The sequence below is a fragment of the Aythya marila genome (assembly GCF_965140915.1).
Source record: "Aythya marila genome assembly, chromosome: 28".
Lineage (NCBI taxonomy): Eukaryota > Metazoa > Chordata > Aves > Anseriformes > Anatidae > Aythya > Aythya marila.
Genome location: NC_139069.1, coordinates 2,827,802 through 2,845,430, shown reverse-complemented (window position 1 = coordinate 2,845,430; position 17,629 = coordinate 2,827,802). Strand labels below are relative to the sequence as shown.

The 17,629-nt window shown below is 48.8% G+C and overlaps 1 protein-coding gene across 1 annotated transcript; it reads right to left on the bottom strand.

The window, feature by feature from the left end:
• Positions 1 to 10,592: 10,592 nt before the first annotated feature.
• On the bottom strand, positions 10,593 to 11,528 carry LOC309888298 (olfactory receptor 14C36-like; the record flags this gene model as incomplete). The annotated part of the gene is made up of 1 exon (XM_082780537.1): positions 10,593 to 11,528. One exon carries the CDS (start codon positions 11,526 to 11,528, stop codon positions 10,593 to 10,595), a length of 936 nt encoding a protein of 311 aa, XP_082636663.1.
• Positions 11,529 to 17,629: the final 6,101 nt, after the last annotated feature.

Genomic DNA, 17,629 nt, shown 5'->3' with positions numbered 1-17,629 from the left:
GCTGACCATCAGGGAGATGACGGCTAGGTGCGGGAGGCATGTGGAGAACGCTTTGTGCTGGTCCTGCTCAGAGGGCATCCTCAGCACTGCCCTGAATACCAGCACATAAGATACCACTATGAAGACAAAACAACCAAAGGCCAAAAAAATACTAAACACAAGTGCCCCAACTTCCCTGAGGTAGGCATCTGAACAGGACAGCTTGAGGATCTGGGGGATTTCACAGAACTGGTCCACAGCATTGCGTTGGCAGAGGGGAAGGGAAAATGTAATGGTCGTGTGTAGGACAGCATTGAGAAAGCCACTGCCCCAGGCAGCTGCTGCCATCTGGGCACAAGCTCTGCTGCTCAGGAGGCTCCCATAGTGCAGGGGCTTGCAGATGGCAATGTAGCGGTCATAGGCCATGATAGTTAGAACTGAATACTCTGAACCAAAGAAGAAGACAAAAAAGAGAACTTGAGCAGCACAGCCTTGATAGGAGATGGCCCTGGTGTCCCAGAGGGCATTGGCCATGGCTTTGGGCAGAGTGGTGGAGATGTAGCCCACGTCGAGGAGGGCGAGGTTGAGGAGGAAGAAGTACATGGGGGTGTGGAGGCGGTGGTGGCAGGCTACGGCGCTGAGGATGAGGCCGTTGCCCAGGAGGGCAGCCAGGTAGATGCCCAGGAAGAGCGCGAAGAGCATGAGCTGCAGCTCGCGTGTGTCTGCGAATGCCAGCAGGAGGAAATCGCTCACTGAGCTGATATTGGGCATTTGGTGGTTCTGGTCATGAGGTCCTGCACAAGGAACAGAAAAACACTGAAATAAAATAAAATAAAATAAAATAAAATAAAATAAAATAAAATAAAATAAAATAAAATAAAATAAAATAAAATAAAATAAAATAAAATAAAATAAAATAAAATAAAATAAAATAAAATAAATTTGAAATGACCGTTTGATCCTGAGAAATTCTAAATGAATCTTAGTAGACAACTGGACATCCATGGTCTCTCTTTGGTCTTCTGTGGAAAACTCAGGGTGAAAAGTGAAAAAAAAAATCTTCCTGTGGCTGTAGCTGTACCCATGAGCTTGGCTTCTTTTGGGAAATTGTCCCCCTCCAGCAACACAAACCTAAACTGAGTAAAGTGAAAAGAGCTGCCCAGTCAATAGAGCAGGGAAAAATCCTACTTCCTGTGCTGTAGATGCAGAAGACAAAAAGAATTGCATTGTGCCTGACACTACTCTGGGATGTGTCACCCAGGTCAGGCAACTTTACCTTAGTGCTGACAAGTCCATCACTAAACTACGCTCCCAAGCTCTGCATCTACACCTTGGCTCTCCAGTCGATGACCCAGCTCATGGATGGCAATCAGGGAGTCTCGGTTAGCACGACGCTGCCTCAGGTGCGCCACCATGGTAGCCATTGGCACCTGCTGTTCTTCACCCCTCAGCAAACCCCCAACAGAAGGGTTCTGTGGAAGGCCAAGCAAGGTAGACAACTGGTTCATGTCCTTTTTCTCCAAGACAGCTCTGCCAAAGCCCCACCTTGGAACTTTGAAATTCCCTCTCCTAAAGCAGCCTATGTCGAGGACGCACGTAGCCTCCGGGCCAGTCCCAATGGGGTGCTTTGGCCATTCCTTCCCAGTTAGACTCACTTCAGCCTCCAGTACAGTTAACTTTTGGGATCCCCCTGTCACTCCAGATATACAGGTGGACCTCTTTCTAGCTTGATGGCATTAGGGTACACTGTGCACTGGTGTCTAGTAGAGCCTGATACATTTTGTGGGTCTGATGTGCCAGGCCATAATAATAATTATATCTGTGTCTATACTACTACTACTACTACTACTACTACTAATAATAATAATAAAAATAATAATGATGATGATGATGATGATGATGATGATGATGATGATGATGATGAAATATATAATAACAATTTATTGCTATTGTTGTTGTTATCATTATTTCCTTTGTGTCCTATTAATCTGCTTTTATATCAACTCATAAACTTTTACTTTTTTTTTTTTTTTTCTCCCTCTTCTCTCCTGCAGTCCATTGGATGAATATCTGTACAGTTCTGAGCTGCCTGCTGGGTCAAACCACAGAAAGGCTTTTTGGTGCCTAGCATGGAGCACAAAGGTTGAGATGACAGAGCTGACCACAGCGTTTTAAAAGTAAATTGTTAAAAGCATTAGATCAGTTTACCAGTTGCTGATCACAGTATTGATATTTTTGATCTGGGGTCTGTGGTGCTTGTTTTCAGAATTGTGTTGTACAGCACATTACTAATTGTCATCCACTGCGTGCTCTTTATCAGTTCTGGGGGCTGGTTTAAGGTTACTGTTTTGCTGTATTGGATAATGCTGACTTATGACAGGATAAAATAATTGCTGCCTCCATATCTCAGGAACCATCTCTTCATCTCTTAGAAATTATTTAGAATTACACTCTTTTAAACTCTTTGCCTTTTCTCCTTGGGGAGTAAACCTATGCAGGGTGGGTGGAACTGGGATGGACAGTGGGGGATGCTTTTCACCACTTCTTCCCTCTCTCTTTCTCCTGCATATCTCCCTTCTCCTCCAGGACAGGCATATGGCCTGTCCAAAGCCACTCCAAACCCTGCAACAGGCCCTGCAGGCACTCCAGCTCCTGAGGTGGGCCCAAAGTTAAATTGACACTCGTGACAGGCCCTATAGCTACTCCCAAACCTGCGATAGGCACTGCAGCCACTTCAACTCATCCAGAAGGCCCTGCAGCCAGAACAACTCCAGTGATGGGCCCTGCAGCCACTCCAGCACCTGCAATGGGCCCCATGGCTGGGCCAGAGAACCAGCCTGTGCCAGTATCGGTTGCCTCTTTATGCAAGAGAAAACAATGGGTGTAAAAGTCAGTTTTTCTTTAGAAAGGAAAGAAACTCAGGCACCCAGACAAGAAAGGAGGAGGAAGTAGAAGAGGCAGGTTTCTGCTAAGTTGGTCCATCATGGAAGCAGGGTGACCAAGAAGAAGAGGTCATATAAGCATCAGAAACCATGTGATCCCTATCCCAGTGTAAGCTACGAGACATAGGAAAATATTTTAGCCATCATCTCGGTGAGCACATTGTCAGCTGGCTGCTCCAGTGCTGAGAGAAGGGGGCTAACAGTCTGGATTTAGAGGGCAGGGAAGCCAAGCAGCTGGGATCCTCCTGTAGGTGAGGGGTGATTGAGAAAGCCATTGGAAAAGGGCACAAGGAACTTAATCCTCTCAGGCCTGAAAGAAAGGTATCCCTTGAAGGAAGATCTTCTATGTCAACCAGGCAAGTGGACCACCATGCAGAGGGGTATCCTGTACCTGAGGGAATTACCCATGCTGAAGGTGATTTGTAGAAACCTAGAAAACTAACAGCTGTCCAAAGATCCAGATGAAGTCAAGTACACATGACCCATGTGACAGAAGTTTGTAGAGAGCGCACCATAATCATATGCCAATTCGTTGGCAGTAATGACCAGGAAAGACCAAGAGGAACCCATGGTGGATGAATTGGCTAGCCAGCTATGGCATTACAAAGAAAGTCTCTCTTCTTCCCTACGAACCTGTGTCTCGTCTATGGAGAAACTGTCTGAGTAGGTCCAAGAACTACAAGAGAATACATCTTCCTCCCCACCTGTACGAACCAATACCTCAGCTCTCAGGTGCAAGTGTCCCTCTACTCAAGAAAGGTGATATAGTGGGTACATACCACGTGCAGCTCTGTGGTTTTAACTGTGTGATCACGGAGAAGCCATGAGAAAATGGGATGGAAAATCTACCTCCATCCTAGAGGCATGGATACATGAAGCGCAAGGAAAAACATTCACAAAAAGTGGTTCTTCTGAGAAAATTGCTGCTCCTGTTTCTAGTGGGAAGTCCTCCAAACAGAGTAATGAATACTATGAGCGGGACTAGAGGGGTTCTACCTCCAACCGGGGGGAGGAAGGAGGCAACTGGGTGTATTGGACTTTGAGGATTCCATGGCCTGGCACATCAGACCCACAGAAGATGCAAGGCTCTAGTGGACACCAGTGCAAAGTGTAGTGCTAAAAGGGCCAAAACCCATTTGCATTTCTGGAATGACAGGAGAATCCCAGTAGCTAACTGTATTGGAGGCTGAGGTGAGTCTAATGGGAAAAAGTGGCAAAAGCAACCCCTTGACACTGGACCAGAAGCTCTGTGCACACTTAGAATAGACTCCTTCAGGAAAGGGTACTTCAAAAATGCAAAGGTTTACCTTTAAACAGTTGTCTACCTTGCCCACTCTCTCACAGGACCCTTCTGCTCTGGAGGTGCTGATGGCCAATGAAGAGCAGGTGCCAATCGCTACCACAACAGTGCACCTGAGGCAGTATTGCACCGACAGAGACTCCCTGATTCCCCTGCATTACCTGGTTCATTGACTGGAGAGCCAAGGAGTGATCAGCAAGGCTCTCTCATCCTTTAATAGTCCCATATGGACAGTGCAAAATTCTAATGGGGAGTGGAAGATAATGGTGGACGTCTGTGGCCTGAATGAAGTCCCACCACTGCTGATTTTGACATAAAACAAAGTAAGGTCAAAGGACCTACACAGGAGATCCTGAGGCAGGCTGGCCAGGTTCAGGGGGACCCCTGCTTGGGGACAGGCTGGGTATCGGTCAGTGTGTGGTGAGCAATTGCACTGTGCATCGCTTGATTTACTAAACTACATTACCATCATCATGAGCAGCAGCAACATCTCTTCCTTTCTTTTGCTATCAAAAAGTCCTTATCTCAACACATGATTATTTTGGGGGCGAGGATGAGCTATGTGGTGCTGAGCTTTCTGCCAGGATAAAGCACAACATGCTTGACAACCACAGTCCAACAGCACAAATCACACTTTAAAAAATCAGTCTCTGACATCTACAGAGAGAAGCCTTCCTCTGAGACCAGGCCTGGCTGTGCAGGGGCAGTGCCCGTGTGCAGAGGTGCAGAGGAAAAGAGTCCTATCCCAGCAGCACGGCCAAGGAGCACCAGCACTTGGGGCATGCAGAGCTGCTCTCTTGCCACTAGCCGCCCTGTCCTGCTGAGCCCTGCTGGTGGCGTCAGGCCCGGCTGCTCCTGCAGCTTGGTGCCAGTGCTGCTGTGGGGCTGAGCTGGGACTGCAGGCAGGGACTAGCAGTGGGCACGGCAGTGGCACAGCTGGCCTCCACTGCAGCACTTCCCTCCTAAGGGGGGATCTCCTCCAAGGTGGCCTGACCAGAGCTCAAGTGCTCAATCTCGTGTGAGCAGGCAGAGGAGAGCTGTGCAGCCCCACGGCACACAAAAGCCCCACCAAAGGAGCCTGGCGAGTGATTCCTTGCAGCCCTGGGGCAATGGCAGTGACCCCATGAGCTGGGTCTGCCTCCCAGCCTGCCCAGCATGGCCCTGCAGAGTGCCCCCGTGCCCCAGGAACCACAGCCCCCTCGCTCTGCGGAGCAGCACCTCCAGCTGGTGCTGGTATTGGGGCTGGGGCTTGGAGGGTGCTTCACCTGAGTGTCTGCTAGGCCAGTTTCAGGCTTCTGGATGTAAGAGTGATCTTCACTGTGCACAAGGAGCTGAGAGACTGCCAACAGGCATGGGGCTGGAACATTGCCTGCAAGGTCCCTCTTGCCTTAGCACCTCCCAGGACTGGCACGGAACTGGCTCCTGTGTGTCAGAGAGGCTGGGAGCCTAGCAGGTGTGTCATGAGCTTGGAGGATCACAACCAGATCACTTCTACCTGGGCAGGTCCTGACCCAAAAAGGGGGTGTTTTGTAGGTGTGGTATTATAAGCTCAGTGGTGCCTCAGAAACACTAAGTCCAGCAGGAAGCAAATGGCAGTTAAATGGCCTGTGAGGTGAGCTCTTTCTGAAGTAGCTGACAGGTCACCCTTGACTCCTGGCTGGGATCTGTGCCTTTAGGCTCACATCTGCCAGTGTCCATGGTAGGGCAGCAGAAGGCACTTGCTGTGCATGTAGTTTCTGAGATCAGCTCTTTCTAAGTGCCTGGTAGGCCCCATAGTGAAAGAGGTCTTGGATAGGGGTTGTCATGTCAGAGGTGTCAGCTTTTGCCTGAAGTCATCCTTTAGGACTGCTTTCAGTTTTCTACACAGAGAGGGCCACTGCCTCCAAGATGCTTGGGGCAAATTGAACCATGCATGAGGGTTTGGAAAAAGATAGCCTGGGTGCACAGAAGCCATTCCATATCTAAAAGTTGGAGGCAGGAAACAAAATTTTGGGGTGGTACAAGAGCTGCAGGACACATTGTGCAGGGTTCACCTATAGCTTTGGTTTATTTTCCATCCTGACTTAGGTGCCATGTCAGTCTCAAGACAGGAGTACCCAACAGATATGAGACAGATACTCTGAGATCATGAAAACCATCAGAAAGCTGCCCCTATGAAGATGTCTGATATGGGAAGTCAGGAGAAGCCTGGCCAGGAGAGATGTGAGATTTCGGGGAGGGAAGAGGAGTTTGGCCAGCAGAAATGAATGATTTCTGTGAGTTTAGAACATTCAGGCAATGTTGATTCTGCTGTAACTGTGACTTAAAAGAGTCATGTAAAGCCCTTCCCCTATTTTAACTAGTGACATTAATCCCCAAACCTAAATACTACTCCACACCCTGGCAGGAATCCACTACTCTTAAGCCTGATCTCAAAGTATACCTTGAAGCCAAAACACAGCCTATAGCCGCTTCCCTTTTTCTTTAGTCTCTTGCTCACCCTGATCTGACCAGCTTGTGGGCCAAAAGAAGGAGATGGTGGGAATCCTCTGATGAGCTCAGCTCTGCCTCAGGATCTCCTGCCCCAGCAGAAGGAATGTGACTGTTGCAGGGACTGTGAGGTCACTTCTGTCTCTGCACTTGATAGGGCAGCAGCAGGAACGTGTCACGGAAAGGGACTGGGAGGTCACTTGGGTCTCTCTGTAGGTTGCAGGTCAGCCTTGACTTCTCCCTGGGATCTGCATTTTTGGGCTGACATCTGGCAGTGGCCCTGCTAGGCCAGCAGAAGGCACCTGCTTGGCATGCTGACTGGGGGATCCCCTCTGCCTACACACCCAGGAGGACCCAGACAGAAAGAAGGCCCCCATACAGGTTGTCCTGTCCCTTCTGCTTGAGTCCATGAGTGGGCAGCAGCAGGCACAAGGCTTGGCTGTGTCTCCACAAGAAGCTGCAAGGCCAGCAGCAGGCCCCTGGCTTGGAAGCTGCTGCTGAGGTGACTTGTGTCTGCTTGGCTGAGAGGCTGCAAGGAACATATTGGGCTGGGATGCCTACCTCAGGAGTGGTTTCCACCCTGATGGAGCTTCCTTTAGTAGTAGGAAAGAGCAGGAGAAAACAAAAAAAAAAAAACTGACACAAAATGTTCCAGGAAGGCTGGCACTGGTCACAAGGAGGAAGAAATGTCCCTCAAGGTGTCATGCAATGGTTCTATACGTCACCCTCTGATCAGACCCTGGCTTTGTGTTTCATGGAACAGCTGGTGAGGGCTCACCAGACATGGGTGAAAGCAAGGCATGAGAGCAAGATGGTGAAGTGAGATGGGTGTCTGCAGACTTCAAGAAAATAGGGTGATGTGTGGGACAGGATAAGAAAGCCTGCCGAGGAGAAGGCAGAGGGTGCTGGCAAGAATGGAAGGCACCAACAGCCCTGAAGTTTTTGTCCCCTCAGCTAGAGCTTAGGAGGAGATATGTTATATTCATTGTGATGGGGCCTCATAGATTCCTTTCAACCCTGTGCAGCACCTTAGAGGTGTCACACCACTGTTCTTCTCATGGCATCCTACTGCCCACCACAGCCCACAGACCCCAGCAAGAGCCTTGAGCCAGATGTGGGGGAGCAGGATCTCCCCTTCCAGTGGCTGGGGTCAGGCCTTGGCTCTTCTGTTTCACTAAAACCGAGACATTTCTCAGTGCAGTGCTTTGCCTGTCTGCAATCATGGACTCCAGTTATCCACCTTAACGAGTCCCTGGGGAGGCTTTGTTAGTAACAGCCCTCAGTGGGGCCCATTAATATTCCAAGTCACTTCAACTTTTCCTTCTGACTTTACTTGCTCAAGCAGTTGCATCATTCCCCTCTCAGTACCTGAGCTTCATAGACTCAGCACCAAAATACACCATGGAACTCATTAAAATGCAGAAACTCCTAACATCTCTTCCATAGTTTTCTTCAAGGCTTCACGCCTTGCGTAGCTAATTACAAAGCTTGCATGATGTAGTTAAAGAAGATTTCAAAAAAAATAATAAAAAATCTTTTGTATTTTCAAAGGCTGAATTTTGCTGTATTTCAGTTTTGAACATCATTCTCCTGTTGCTATTCATTCAGGGTGACTTCTTTGGAGACCTCCATAGGGAGGAAGAGGAGAGTCTGGAGGTCTGACACCTCCACTGCCACCAGTGGTCTTTGTCCCTGTAACTGCAGCCCAGCCCTGCACATGAAAGCCTTTCTAAGGTTGTAATGATAATTGGAACCATAGAAATACAGATTAAGTATCAGTAGGTACCTAGTCATCCATGGTTTCTCTTGGGTCTTCTTTGGAAAACTCAGGGTAAAAAGTAAAGACATTTACTTTTTTTACCCTACTCTATTGTCCAGTCAATAGAGTAGGGCAGTCCTATTTCCTGTGCTGTAGATGCAGAAGGCAAAAAGAATTGCATTGTGCCTTACACTACCCAAGTACGTGTAACCCAGGACAAATCTTACAAGGAGCAGCTGAGGGAGCTGGGCTTGTTCAGCCTGGAGAAGAGGAGGATCAGGGGTGACCTTTTTGCTCTAAACAGCTACCTCAAAGGAGGCCGTAGCGAGGTGGGGATTGGTCTGTTCTCCCACGTGCCCAGTGACTGGACGAGGGGGAATGGGCTAAAGTTGCACCAGGGGAGGTTTAGGTTGGAAATTAGGAAAAACTTCTTTTCTGAGAGGGTTGTTAGGCATTGGAATGGGCTCCCCATGGAAGTGGTTGAGTCACCATCCCTGGAGGTCTTTAAAAGATGTTCAGATGTTGAACTTAGTAATATGGTTTTGTGGAGGACTGCTTAGTGTTGGGTCAGAGGTTGGACTAGGTGAACTTGGAGGTCTCTTCCAACCTAGATGATTCTGTGATTCTGTGATTGTCTAGTCAAACCTTCTTCCATAGGCAGGGACAATTTCCATTAGATTAGGTTGTCCAAAGTCACTTGCCAACTGGCCTTGAACTAGGGCTCACCTTTCTGCGTTAGAGTTTAAGCAATGGTTTGTTGGGAGGATTTGGTGTTCTGCATAGGGTGTCAGGTCTGTGGCTGGGGTATGGACAAGCTTTGTGGTTTATGGTTTTCTTTAGGTCTGCCAAGAAGTCGTCTAGGGTTAAAGAAAGTGTTTTAATGCTAGTGCTAAGGGAAGAGATTAGGATGAGCAAGAGAGTAAAGGTAAAGAAAAGGGCTATGGGCTGAGTTCTGCTTGAAGGGATACTCTGAGGTCAGGTATTACTGCAGGGGATTTCTGTCAAGGTGTTGGAGCAACATTCAGGTTTTGGGATTAGGGTTACTGGTCAAAAAAGTGTAAGTGTTTTACATGACTGTTTAAAGCCAGTTTTAAAGCACCATCAATATTACATGAAACCTCTTACCTCTACAAAATCATTAATTTCTGCTTCCCAAGCTCCTCTTCCCTCCCCCATATCTCAGTTCTCTCTTGGCCAGGCTTCTCCTGTCATCCTCATATTGGTTATCTTATTGGGATCAGCTTTCTGATGGCTTTCATGATCTCAGAGTATCTGTCTCACTCTGCTGGCTATTCTGTTCCTGAGTGAGAAGTGGTGTTGTAGTCAGTAGGGAAAAGGGCACAAAGGTCTGTAGGAGCATCCTGCACCTGCCCATCAGCTCTGCGCCTCCACAAAAGTGTACATCCTATGAAGAAGTGTTGGTTCCAGAATGATTCCTATGGATCCAGGGTAACATTTTGCAGGCCTTCATGCAGGATGTACCTCCTTTCAAGAATCTGAAAGGCAGTAGCTTCCCCTATGGAGAAAACTAAAAACAGCTATGAGGTATGAGTTTAGTCAAAATTTGAGATCTCTGACATGACAACCAGAGGTGCTGCTCTGCAGAGTGAGTGGGCTGTGGTGCCTGGGGCATGGGGGCACTCTGCAGGGCTGTGCTGGGCAGGCTGGGAGGCAGACTCAGCTCATGGGGTCACTGCCATTGCCCCAGGGCTGCAAGGAGTCACTCGCCAGGCTCCTTTGCTGGGGCTGCTGCATGCCCTGGGGCTGCAGAGCTCTCCTCTGCCTGCTCACAGCAGATCAAGCACTTGAGCTCTGCTCAGTCCAGTTTTTCTGCTCAGGTTTTTTTTTTTTTTTTTTTTTTTTTTAATAGCTTCTTTGCTAGTTCGAAGGAGATGGGAATACACTGCAGCTGAGACCTATGAATTTCTACTCGCTACTTTATTGTCTATAGCTACACGGAAAGCCTGGCTTTACATATACATGAGATGATTAGGAAAAGTAAAGAGATAAATGAACAGGTAGGAGGCTAACAATGACATTAATTAAATCGACTCCACAACATGGAGGACATATTTATCAAGAAAAATAATACCAAATTACTTTCCTAACTGTTTCTGAGATAAACTCGGAATGTAAAGGCACATTATACTTTCTTAAGAAATATGTATTCAAACAATTTCCTCAGTGCATCCTTGAGCTCCTGGTTCCTCATGCTGTAGATGAGGGGGTTCACTGCTGGAGGTAACATGGAGTACAGAAAAGATACTGCAAGGTCCAGGGATGGGGAGGAGAATGAGGGGGGCTTCAGGTAGGCAAACATGATAGTGCTGACAAACAGTGAGACCACGGACAAGTGAGGGAGGCATGTGGAAAAGGCTTTCTGTCGGCCCTGCTCAGAGGGCATCCTCAGCACTGCCCTGAGGATCTGCACATAGGATAACATGATGAAAACAAAGCAACAAAAGGCTAAAGAAACACTAAAAACTAGTGCCTCAACTTCCCTGAGGTAGGCATCTGAGCAGGAGAGCTTGAGGATCTGGGGGATTTCACAGAAGAACTGCTCCACAGCATTGCCTTGGCAGAGTGGCAGGGAAAATGTGTTGGCTGTGTGCAGGACAGCATTGAGAAAGCCACTGCCCCAGGCAGCTGCTGCCATCTGGGCACAAGCTCTGCTGCCCAGGAGGCTCCCGTAATGCAGGGGCTTGCAGATGGCAATGTAGCGGTCGTAGGCCATGACAGTGAGAAGGGAATACTCTGCTGTGATAAAGAAGACAAAGAGAAAGACCTGTGCAGCACATCCTTGATAGGAGATGGCCCTGGTGTCCCAGAGGGCATTGGCCATGGCTTTGGGCAGAGTGGTGGAGATGCAGCCCAGGTCGAGGAGGGCGAGGTTGAGGAGGAAGAAGTACATGGGCGTGTGGAGGCGGTGGTGGCAGGCTACGGCGCTGAGGATGAGGCCGTTGCCCAGGAGGGCAGCCAGGTAGATGCCCAGGAAGAGCGCGAAGTGCAGGAGCTGCAGCTCGCGCGCATCTGCGAATGCCAGCAGGAGGAACTCGCTCACAGAGCTGATGTTGGGCATTTTTTGACATTGGACACTGTTGTCTGTAGAGAAGGAGAAGGCAGAAAAAGTTTAGAAGACAATTCTCTGAGGAAAACCTACTGCAAGCCTTAGACCACTCTCATCTGAAGCCTCTCTCTTGCAAAAAGAGCTTTCTGCAGCTCTATCGCTTGAGTCCCAGCTGATGCTGGGTGAGACTGGCACTGCAAGCATGGATTGCTGGGGCCTTTAGAGGTGTCCTTCCTTCTCTGAAGCAGTCAGAAAGCAGGAACAAGGGGGAAACTCAAGTTCAGTCCACTTATGGGATCCATGAACTTTGCAGGGTTGTTGCAAAGAACACCTCCAACCACACTGTAGAGCGAGTCAGATTTTATTATGCTTAGTAGAACAATCACACTCTTGTGTTTCCAAAGAAGTAGAGACAGCTTAAGGCAAAGAAGCCCCAACCCCAGTGCAGATGGACAGAATCCGCACCTTATCTCCAGGTACATGAGCAGGATCTCAGCTTTTCCCTCTTCTCCAAGAGTGCAGAAGCCTCATTCCAGCTGCCCACAGACAGCCATCCAGCAGCACAGACATGGGTTTAGTACAGAGGTGTCTTCTCCTTGAGGTACCTGGATAACACAAGGATGACAGGAGAGAGCTGCATCCTGCGGTAGAGAAGTGTGCAGCCCAGGACAATGCCCCACGGACAGAGCTGGATATTCGCAATCTGGGGTGTCCCAATACCCAATCTGCATCCCCTGCAGTGTCTGGAGGAGACTTGGACACCCAACTCTTGGCTAAAAAGGGCAGCTGGGTTATGACACTCCAAGGGGCTTCTGCCAGACTTCCTCACCTTGCACTGCAACCCAGCAGGACTCTCAAAGCCTACTGCATTACTCACTGCCCTCCCAGAAACAAGACCCAGCGGAAGACCCTTCCAGGAGCTGCAGCTGCACGGCCCTGCAGCCAGACCCTTACCTTGTCAAGGGCTGTGCAGGTTTCTCCAGCAGGCAGCTCTCAGCATCCTCCCACTGCCAACTTCCTCCAAGCCCTCTCTCCTTCCCTCCTCTCTGTGTGCCAGCTGCGGTCAGAGCCCCCAGCCCTACTGCGCTGTGCAGTGTAGCTGCTCCTGACCACAGCTGTCTCTCTGCAACAGGATCACTTTTGAAATGAGTTTTCTCTGTCCCACGAGCCCGGCCCAGCTCAGCAGCACAGCACTAGCCCAAGGCACTGCAATCACCCCTCTGGGGGCTTTGCTGATGAGCCCAAGAAACTCAGGCACTCAGAGACAATTGAAGACATCTCTCCAGAAGTCCAAGTCCCAGGCAAGTTTCCTGCAGTGTCCCATTGAGGGCCAGCACTCACACAGCCTCCCTTGGAGCTCGTTAGAGCAGAACCCTGGAGGCACTGAGGACAAGGAGTCAAAGGCAATGTGAAGGTGACACTGATGTGTAGGAAACCTGGATGTGTGTCACCAAGCACAAGGGCCAGGACTTGACATCCAACCCATTTTAAGGGGGATCCTTTCCCTTCACACCTTGCTCAGGGCTCTTTGTGGGGCAGTAGGAGATGGGGATGTGCATTGCCAAGTGCAGGAGAATGGTACGACCCCTGCCTGCTTCATGGGTGGGGGCGAGGAGGCAATGAGGCCCTGGTGTTTTAACAATCAGCTGTCTCCTTATAGGCGTCAGTAGCAGAGACAACAGCCATAGCCATGGACACAAAGACCTGAGTCCTGTTGAGACTTTGAGCCTTGCCATAGCCCTTGCTCCTCTCCACACCAGGCTGTCTGAGGGACTCCTAGACCTGTACGTCTTTTCCTGCTGGCTGCAGACCCTCTTCTGTGTAGTACCACACTAGATCTCTGAGGAGTCTCATAACTCAGATCTTCTTGTTGACCATGCTCCTCGTAAGGCAGCTCTGTGGGAAACTGGCCTAGCTGCTGCTGAGCAGGCACCACTGCTCATATGGCATCCCTTGTGGTGCCCAGGCCCTCCTCCTCCTGGCCACTGTTCACTCAGCAAGGTTCCATTCTGCCCTGATGTGTGGGTTTCTCTTCCTGTGGTGCAGTATGGGGTTCTTCTCCTTGTAAAAGCCAAGAGGTTTCTGTAGGCAAAATCCTGCATTTTCTCAAGGTTGCCCCACACTGATGCTCCATTCTGTCAGCTCTTCATGTCTACAGGCAGACAGTTCAAACTTTGCCTGTGATTGTGCTATCTTTGAGAAGACAGCAGCATCAGGAAAGTTTGGATAATACAGGAGTAACCAGTTGAATGGCATTGCAGCACAGAGCCACAGAAGAAAATGGAAAGCTGACAGGTTCCACCTCTTCTGTGCTTCCTTCTCATGCATGCTGTCAGTTTGTCTGGAGCTGTGTCCTGAATGTTATGGGGCTGTGCAGGTCAAAATTAGAAGGGCCAAAGCCAAGCTGGAGCTCAATCTGTCTGTGACTCTTAAAGACAATGAAAAACTCTTTATAAAAATACTATAAATAAAGGAGGATTAAGGAGAACCATCATCCTTTATTGGATGTAGTGGAAATCTGGTGAAGATCTTGAGATAACGTAAAGGATGAGGTACTTAATGCCTTCTTTGCCTCAGACTAGATGAGCGAGACCAGTTGTTCCGCTGGACATTTCTTCCTCCTCATGGCCATTGCCAATATTCCTGGGCACACATTGTGGCAAGTTTTTCTCTCCTGCTCTTTCCTACTACCACAGAAAGCTCCATCAAGGTGGAAACCACTCCTGAAGTAGGCATCCCAACCCAGCAGCCTCCTTGCGGCCTCTCAGCAAACCAGACACAAGTCACCTCAGCAGCAGCTTCCAAGCCAGGGGCCTGCTGCTGGCCTTGCAGCTTCTTGGCTAGACACAGTCGAGCCTTGTGCCTGCTGCTGCCCACTCATGGACTCAAGCAGAAGGGACAGGACAACCCATATGGGGGCCTTCTTTCTGCCTGGGTCGTCCTGGGTCTGGAGGCAGAGGGGATCCCCCAGTCAGCATGCCAAGCAGGTGCCTTCTGCTGGCCTAGCAGGGCCACTGCCAGATGTCAGCCCAAAAGTGCAGATCCCAGGGAGAAGTCAAGGCTGACCTGCCACCTTCAGACACAAGTGACCTCACAGTCCCTTTCTGTGACACGTTCCTGCTGCTGCCCTATCAAGTGCAGAGACAGAAGTGACCTCACAGTCCCTGCCACAGTCACATTCCTGCTGCTGGGGCAGGAGATCCTGATGCAGAGCTCACATCTCTCTAGTATCATAGGGAGTAGAATTTACCATTCTTTGTTAGAGATCAAGCAAAGTTTATGTTGGAAGATTTAGTGTTCTGTTTGTGGTGTCATGTTTCTGGTTACAGTATGGGCAAGCATTAAGGTTTAGGGTTTTGTTTAGGTCTGGCAAGAAGGCTAGGGATAAACAGAGCATTTTAATGGTAGTGTTAAGGGCAAGGATCATGGTGAGCAAGAGAGTAAAGGGAATGAATGGGGACTATGGGCTGAGTTTTTCTTCAGGTGATATTTTGAGTTCTGCTTTCCAACAGTGGATTCCTGTCAGAATGTTGCACTAATGTTTAGGTTTAAGGATTATTGTTATTTTTGAAAATAGTTTACAGGCCTGATAAGAATTTCTGAAATCAGTTTTACAGCAGCATCAACATTACAGGAACCCACTTACACTTAACTCTACAAAGTTAAGTTTCCGACCTCCTCTTCCCTTTCTCTTCCCTCCCCGAAATCTCACATCTCTCCTGGCCAGGCTACTCCTGACCTCCCCATATCAGTCATTTAACTGAGATCAGCTTTCTGATGGCTGTTATTATATCACAGTGCCTGTCTTACCTCTGTTGGCTACTCTATTCTGTGGTATTAGACTTCTCTAGACTCTATATTCCAGACTCTGTTGGCTATTCTAGTCTATTAGTACGAAAGCCTCCCATGGGAATTGTTTGGGCAGATAACTGGAAGCCATGATTATAGACAAGAAAAGGCACTGTGCTGAGAAATCTTGGTTTGTTTTGGTGAATCAGAAGGTGAAGGCCTGACCCCAGCCACTGGAGGGGAGATCCTGCACCCCCAGCACCCCCATGTCTCACTCTTCCTGGGGTCTGTGGGGCAGGGGGTGATGCCCACAATATCATGTGAAGGACAATGGTATGACACCTTCCAGCATTTGCGAAGGGTTGAAAGGAGAATTCATAGTCCCAATGCCATGAGTAAAACACATCTTCTCATAGGCCATGGCCAAGGAGACAAAGATGTCAGTGCTGCTGCAGCCTTCCATTCTTGTCAGAGCCCTCTGCCTTCTCCTCTGCAGGCTTTCTTGTGCTGTCCCACACTTCCCTGAAGGCTGCAGACAGACACTTCTCTTCCCCACCTTGCTCTCACTCTGCTGTTCCCATGATTTCACTGCTGCCTCTCCACTCTCACCAGCTGTTCCTTCAAACACAAGGGCATGGGCTGATCCAAACTCCCTCTCGGTGACCTCTGGACCCACAGCACAAGTTCCAGTGCCTCACCTCCAAGTCAAGAATTTCATCTGACTATCGAATCTAAATGTACCCTCTTGAAGTTTAAAACCATTCCCCTTGTCCTATGATAGAGTCATCGAAATCATAAAAGCACAAATTTGGAAAGGACCTACAAGACCATTTAGTCCAACCTTCCCATCACTAATACTACCCACTAAGCTACTGAGCCATATCCCCTAGCACCTTGTTCTGGTGCTTCTTGAACACTGAGGGTTGGTGACTCCACCATGTCCCTGAGCAGACCATTCCAGTTCCCGACTACTCTTTGAGAGAAAAAGGTTTTTGTGATATCTAATCTAAACATCCCCAGGCACAACTTGTGGCCATTTCCTCGAGTCCTATCATTAGTTATCTGAGAGAAGAGGCCAACCCCCGCCTTACATCAACCTCCCTTCAGGAAGTTGTAGAGTGCAATGAGGTCTCCCTTGAGCCTCTTCTTCTCCAAAGTAAATAATCTCAGACACTCCTCATAAGACCTGTTATCCATACCTTTCAACAGTTTGGTTTCCCTTCTCTGGACATGTTCCAGGACCTCGATGTCCTTCTTGTAGTGAGGGGCCGAAACCTGAACACAGTGCTCAAGGTTTGGCCTCACCAAAGCCGAGTACAGGAGGATGATCACCTCCCTGCTCCTGCTGGCTGATCTATTTCTAATACAGGCCAGAATGCCCTTGGCCTTCTTGGGCACCTGGGCACATGGCTGGCTCATGTTCAGCCGAGCATCCATCAACACTCCCAGGTCCTTTTCCTCTTCACAGTCTTCTAGCCACTCTGCCCCAAGCCTATAGTGTTGCATGGGGTTATTGTGGCCAAAGTGCAGGACCCTGCACTTGGCCTTGTTGAACCTCATCCCATTCACCTCAACCCAGCAATCCAGCCTATCCTGATCCCTCTGAAAGGCCACCCTACCCTCATGTGGATCGTCACTACCTCCGAGCTTGGTGTCATCTGCAGACTTACTGAGGGTACACTCAATCCCCTCATCTAGGTCATCAATAAAGACATTAAACATGATAGGTCGCAGTACCGACCCCTGGGGAACACCACTTGTAAGAGGATGCCAACTGGACTAACCAAAAATCTTGGTTAAAAACTCTGAGGAGGGCCTTTAAGGGCTTTGTATGGACAACGGTAGCAGTGTCACAGATAATCATAGAAACATGGGATAATAGAATCATAGAATGGTTTGGGTTGGAAGGGACCTTAAAGATCCTCCTTTTCCAATCATCTTCCTACTAGACCTGGTTGCTCAAAACTCATTGCAACCTGTCCTTGAACACTTCCAGGGATGGGACATTCACAGCTGTTAGGAATGTTTTAACAATCCGTGTCCATAAAGAACAGTCCTGTCTGCCTCTGGGCCCTGCACTAGCAATTTAATTCCTGAACCACAGATGCAGTGTGTCCCAGTCTCCCCCTCATTTTAGTCAATTTACCAAGTCTTCAGAAAATACTCCTCAAATTTATGAACCTGTTTGCTTTTGTTATTCCGGACTTCTATTTCTAACAGTTACAGCCTTTTTTCTGTCTTCTTTGAGATTAACTTAACACTGCTATAGGTGTGACTGTCCCTGTGAATGGCTGGTGAAGAATGTTTTAATTACTGGTGAAGTG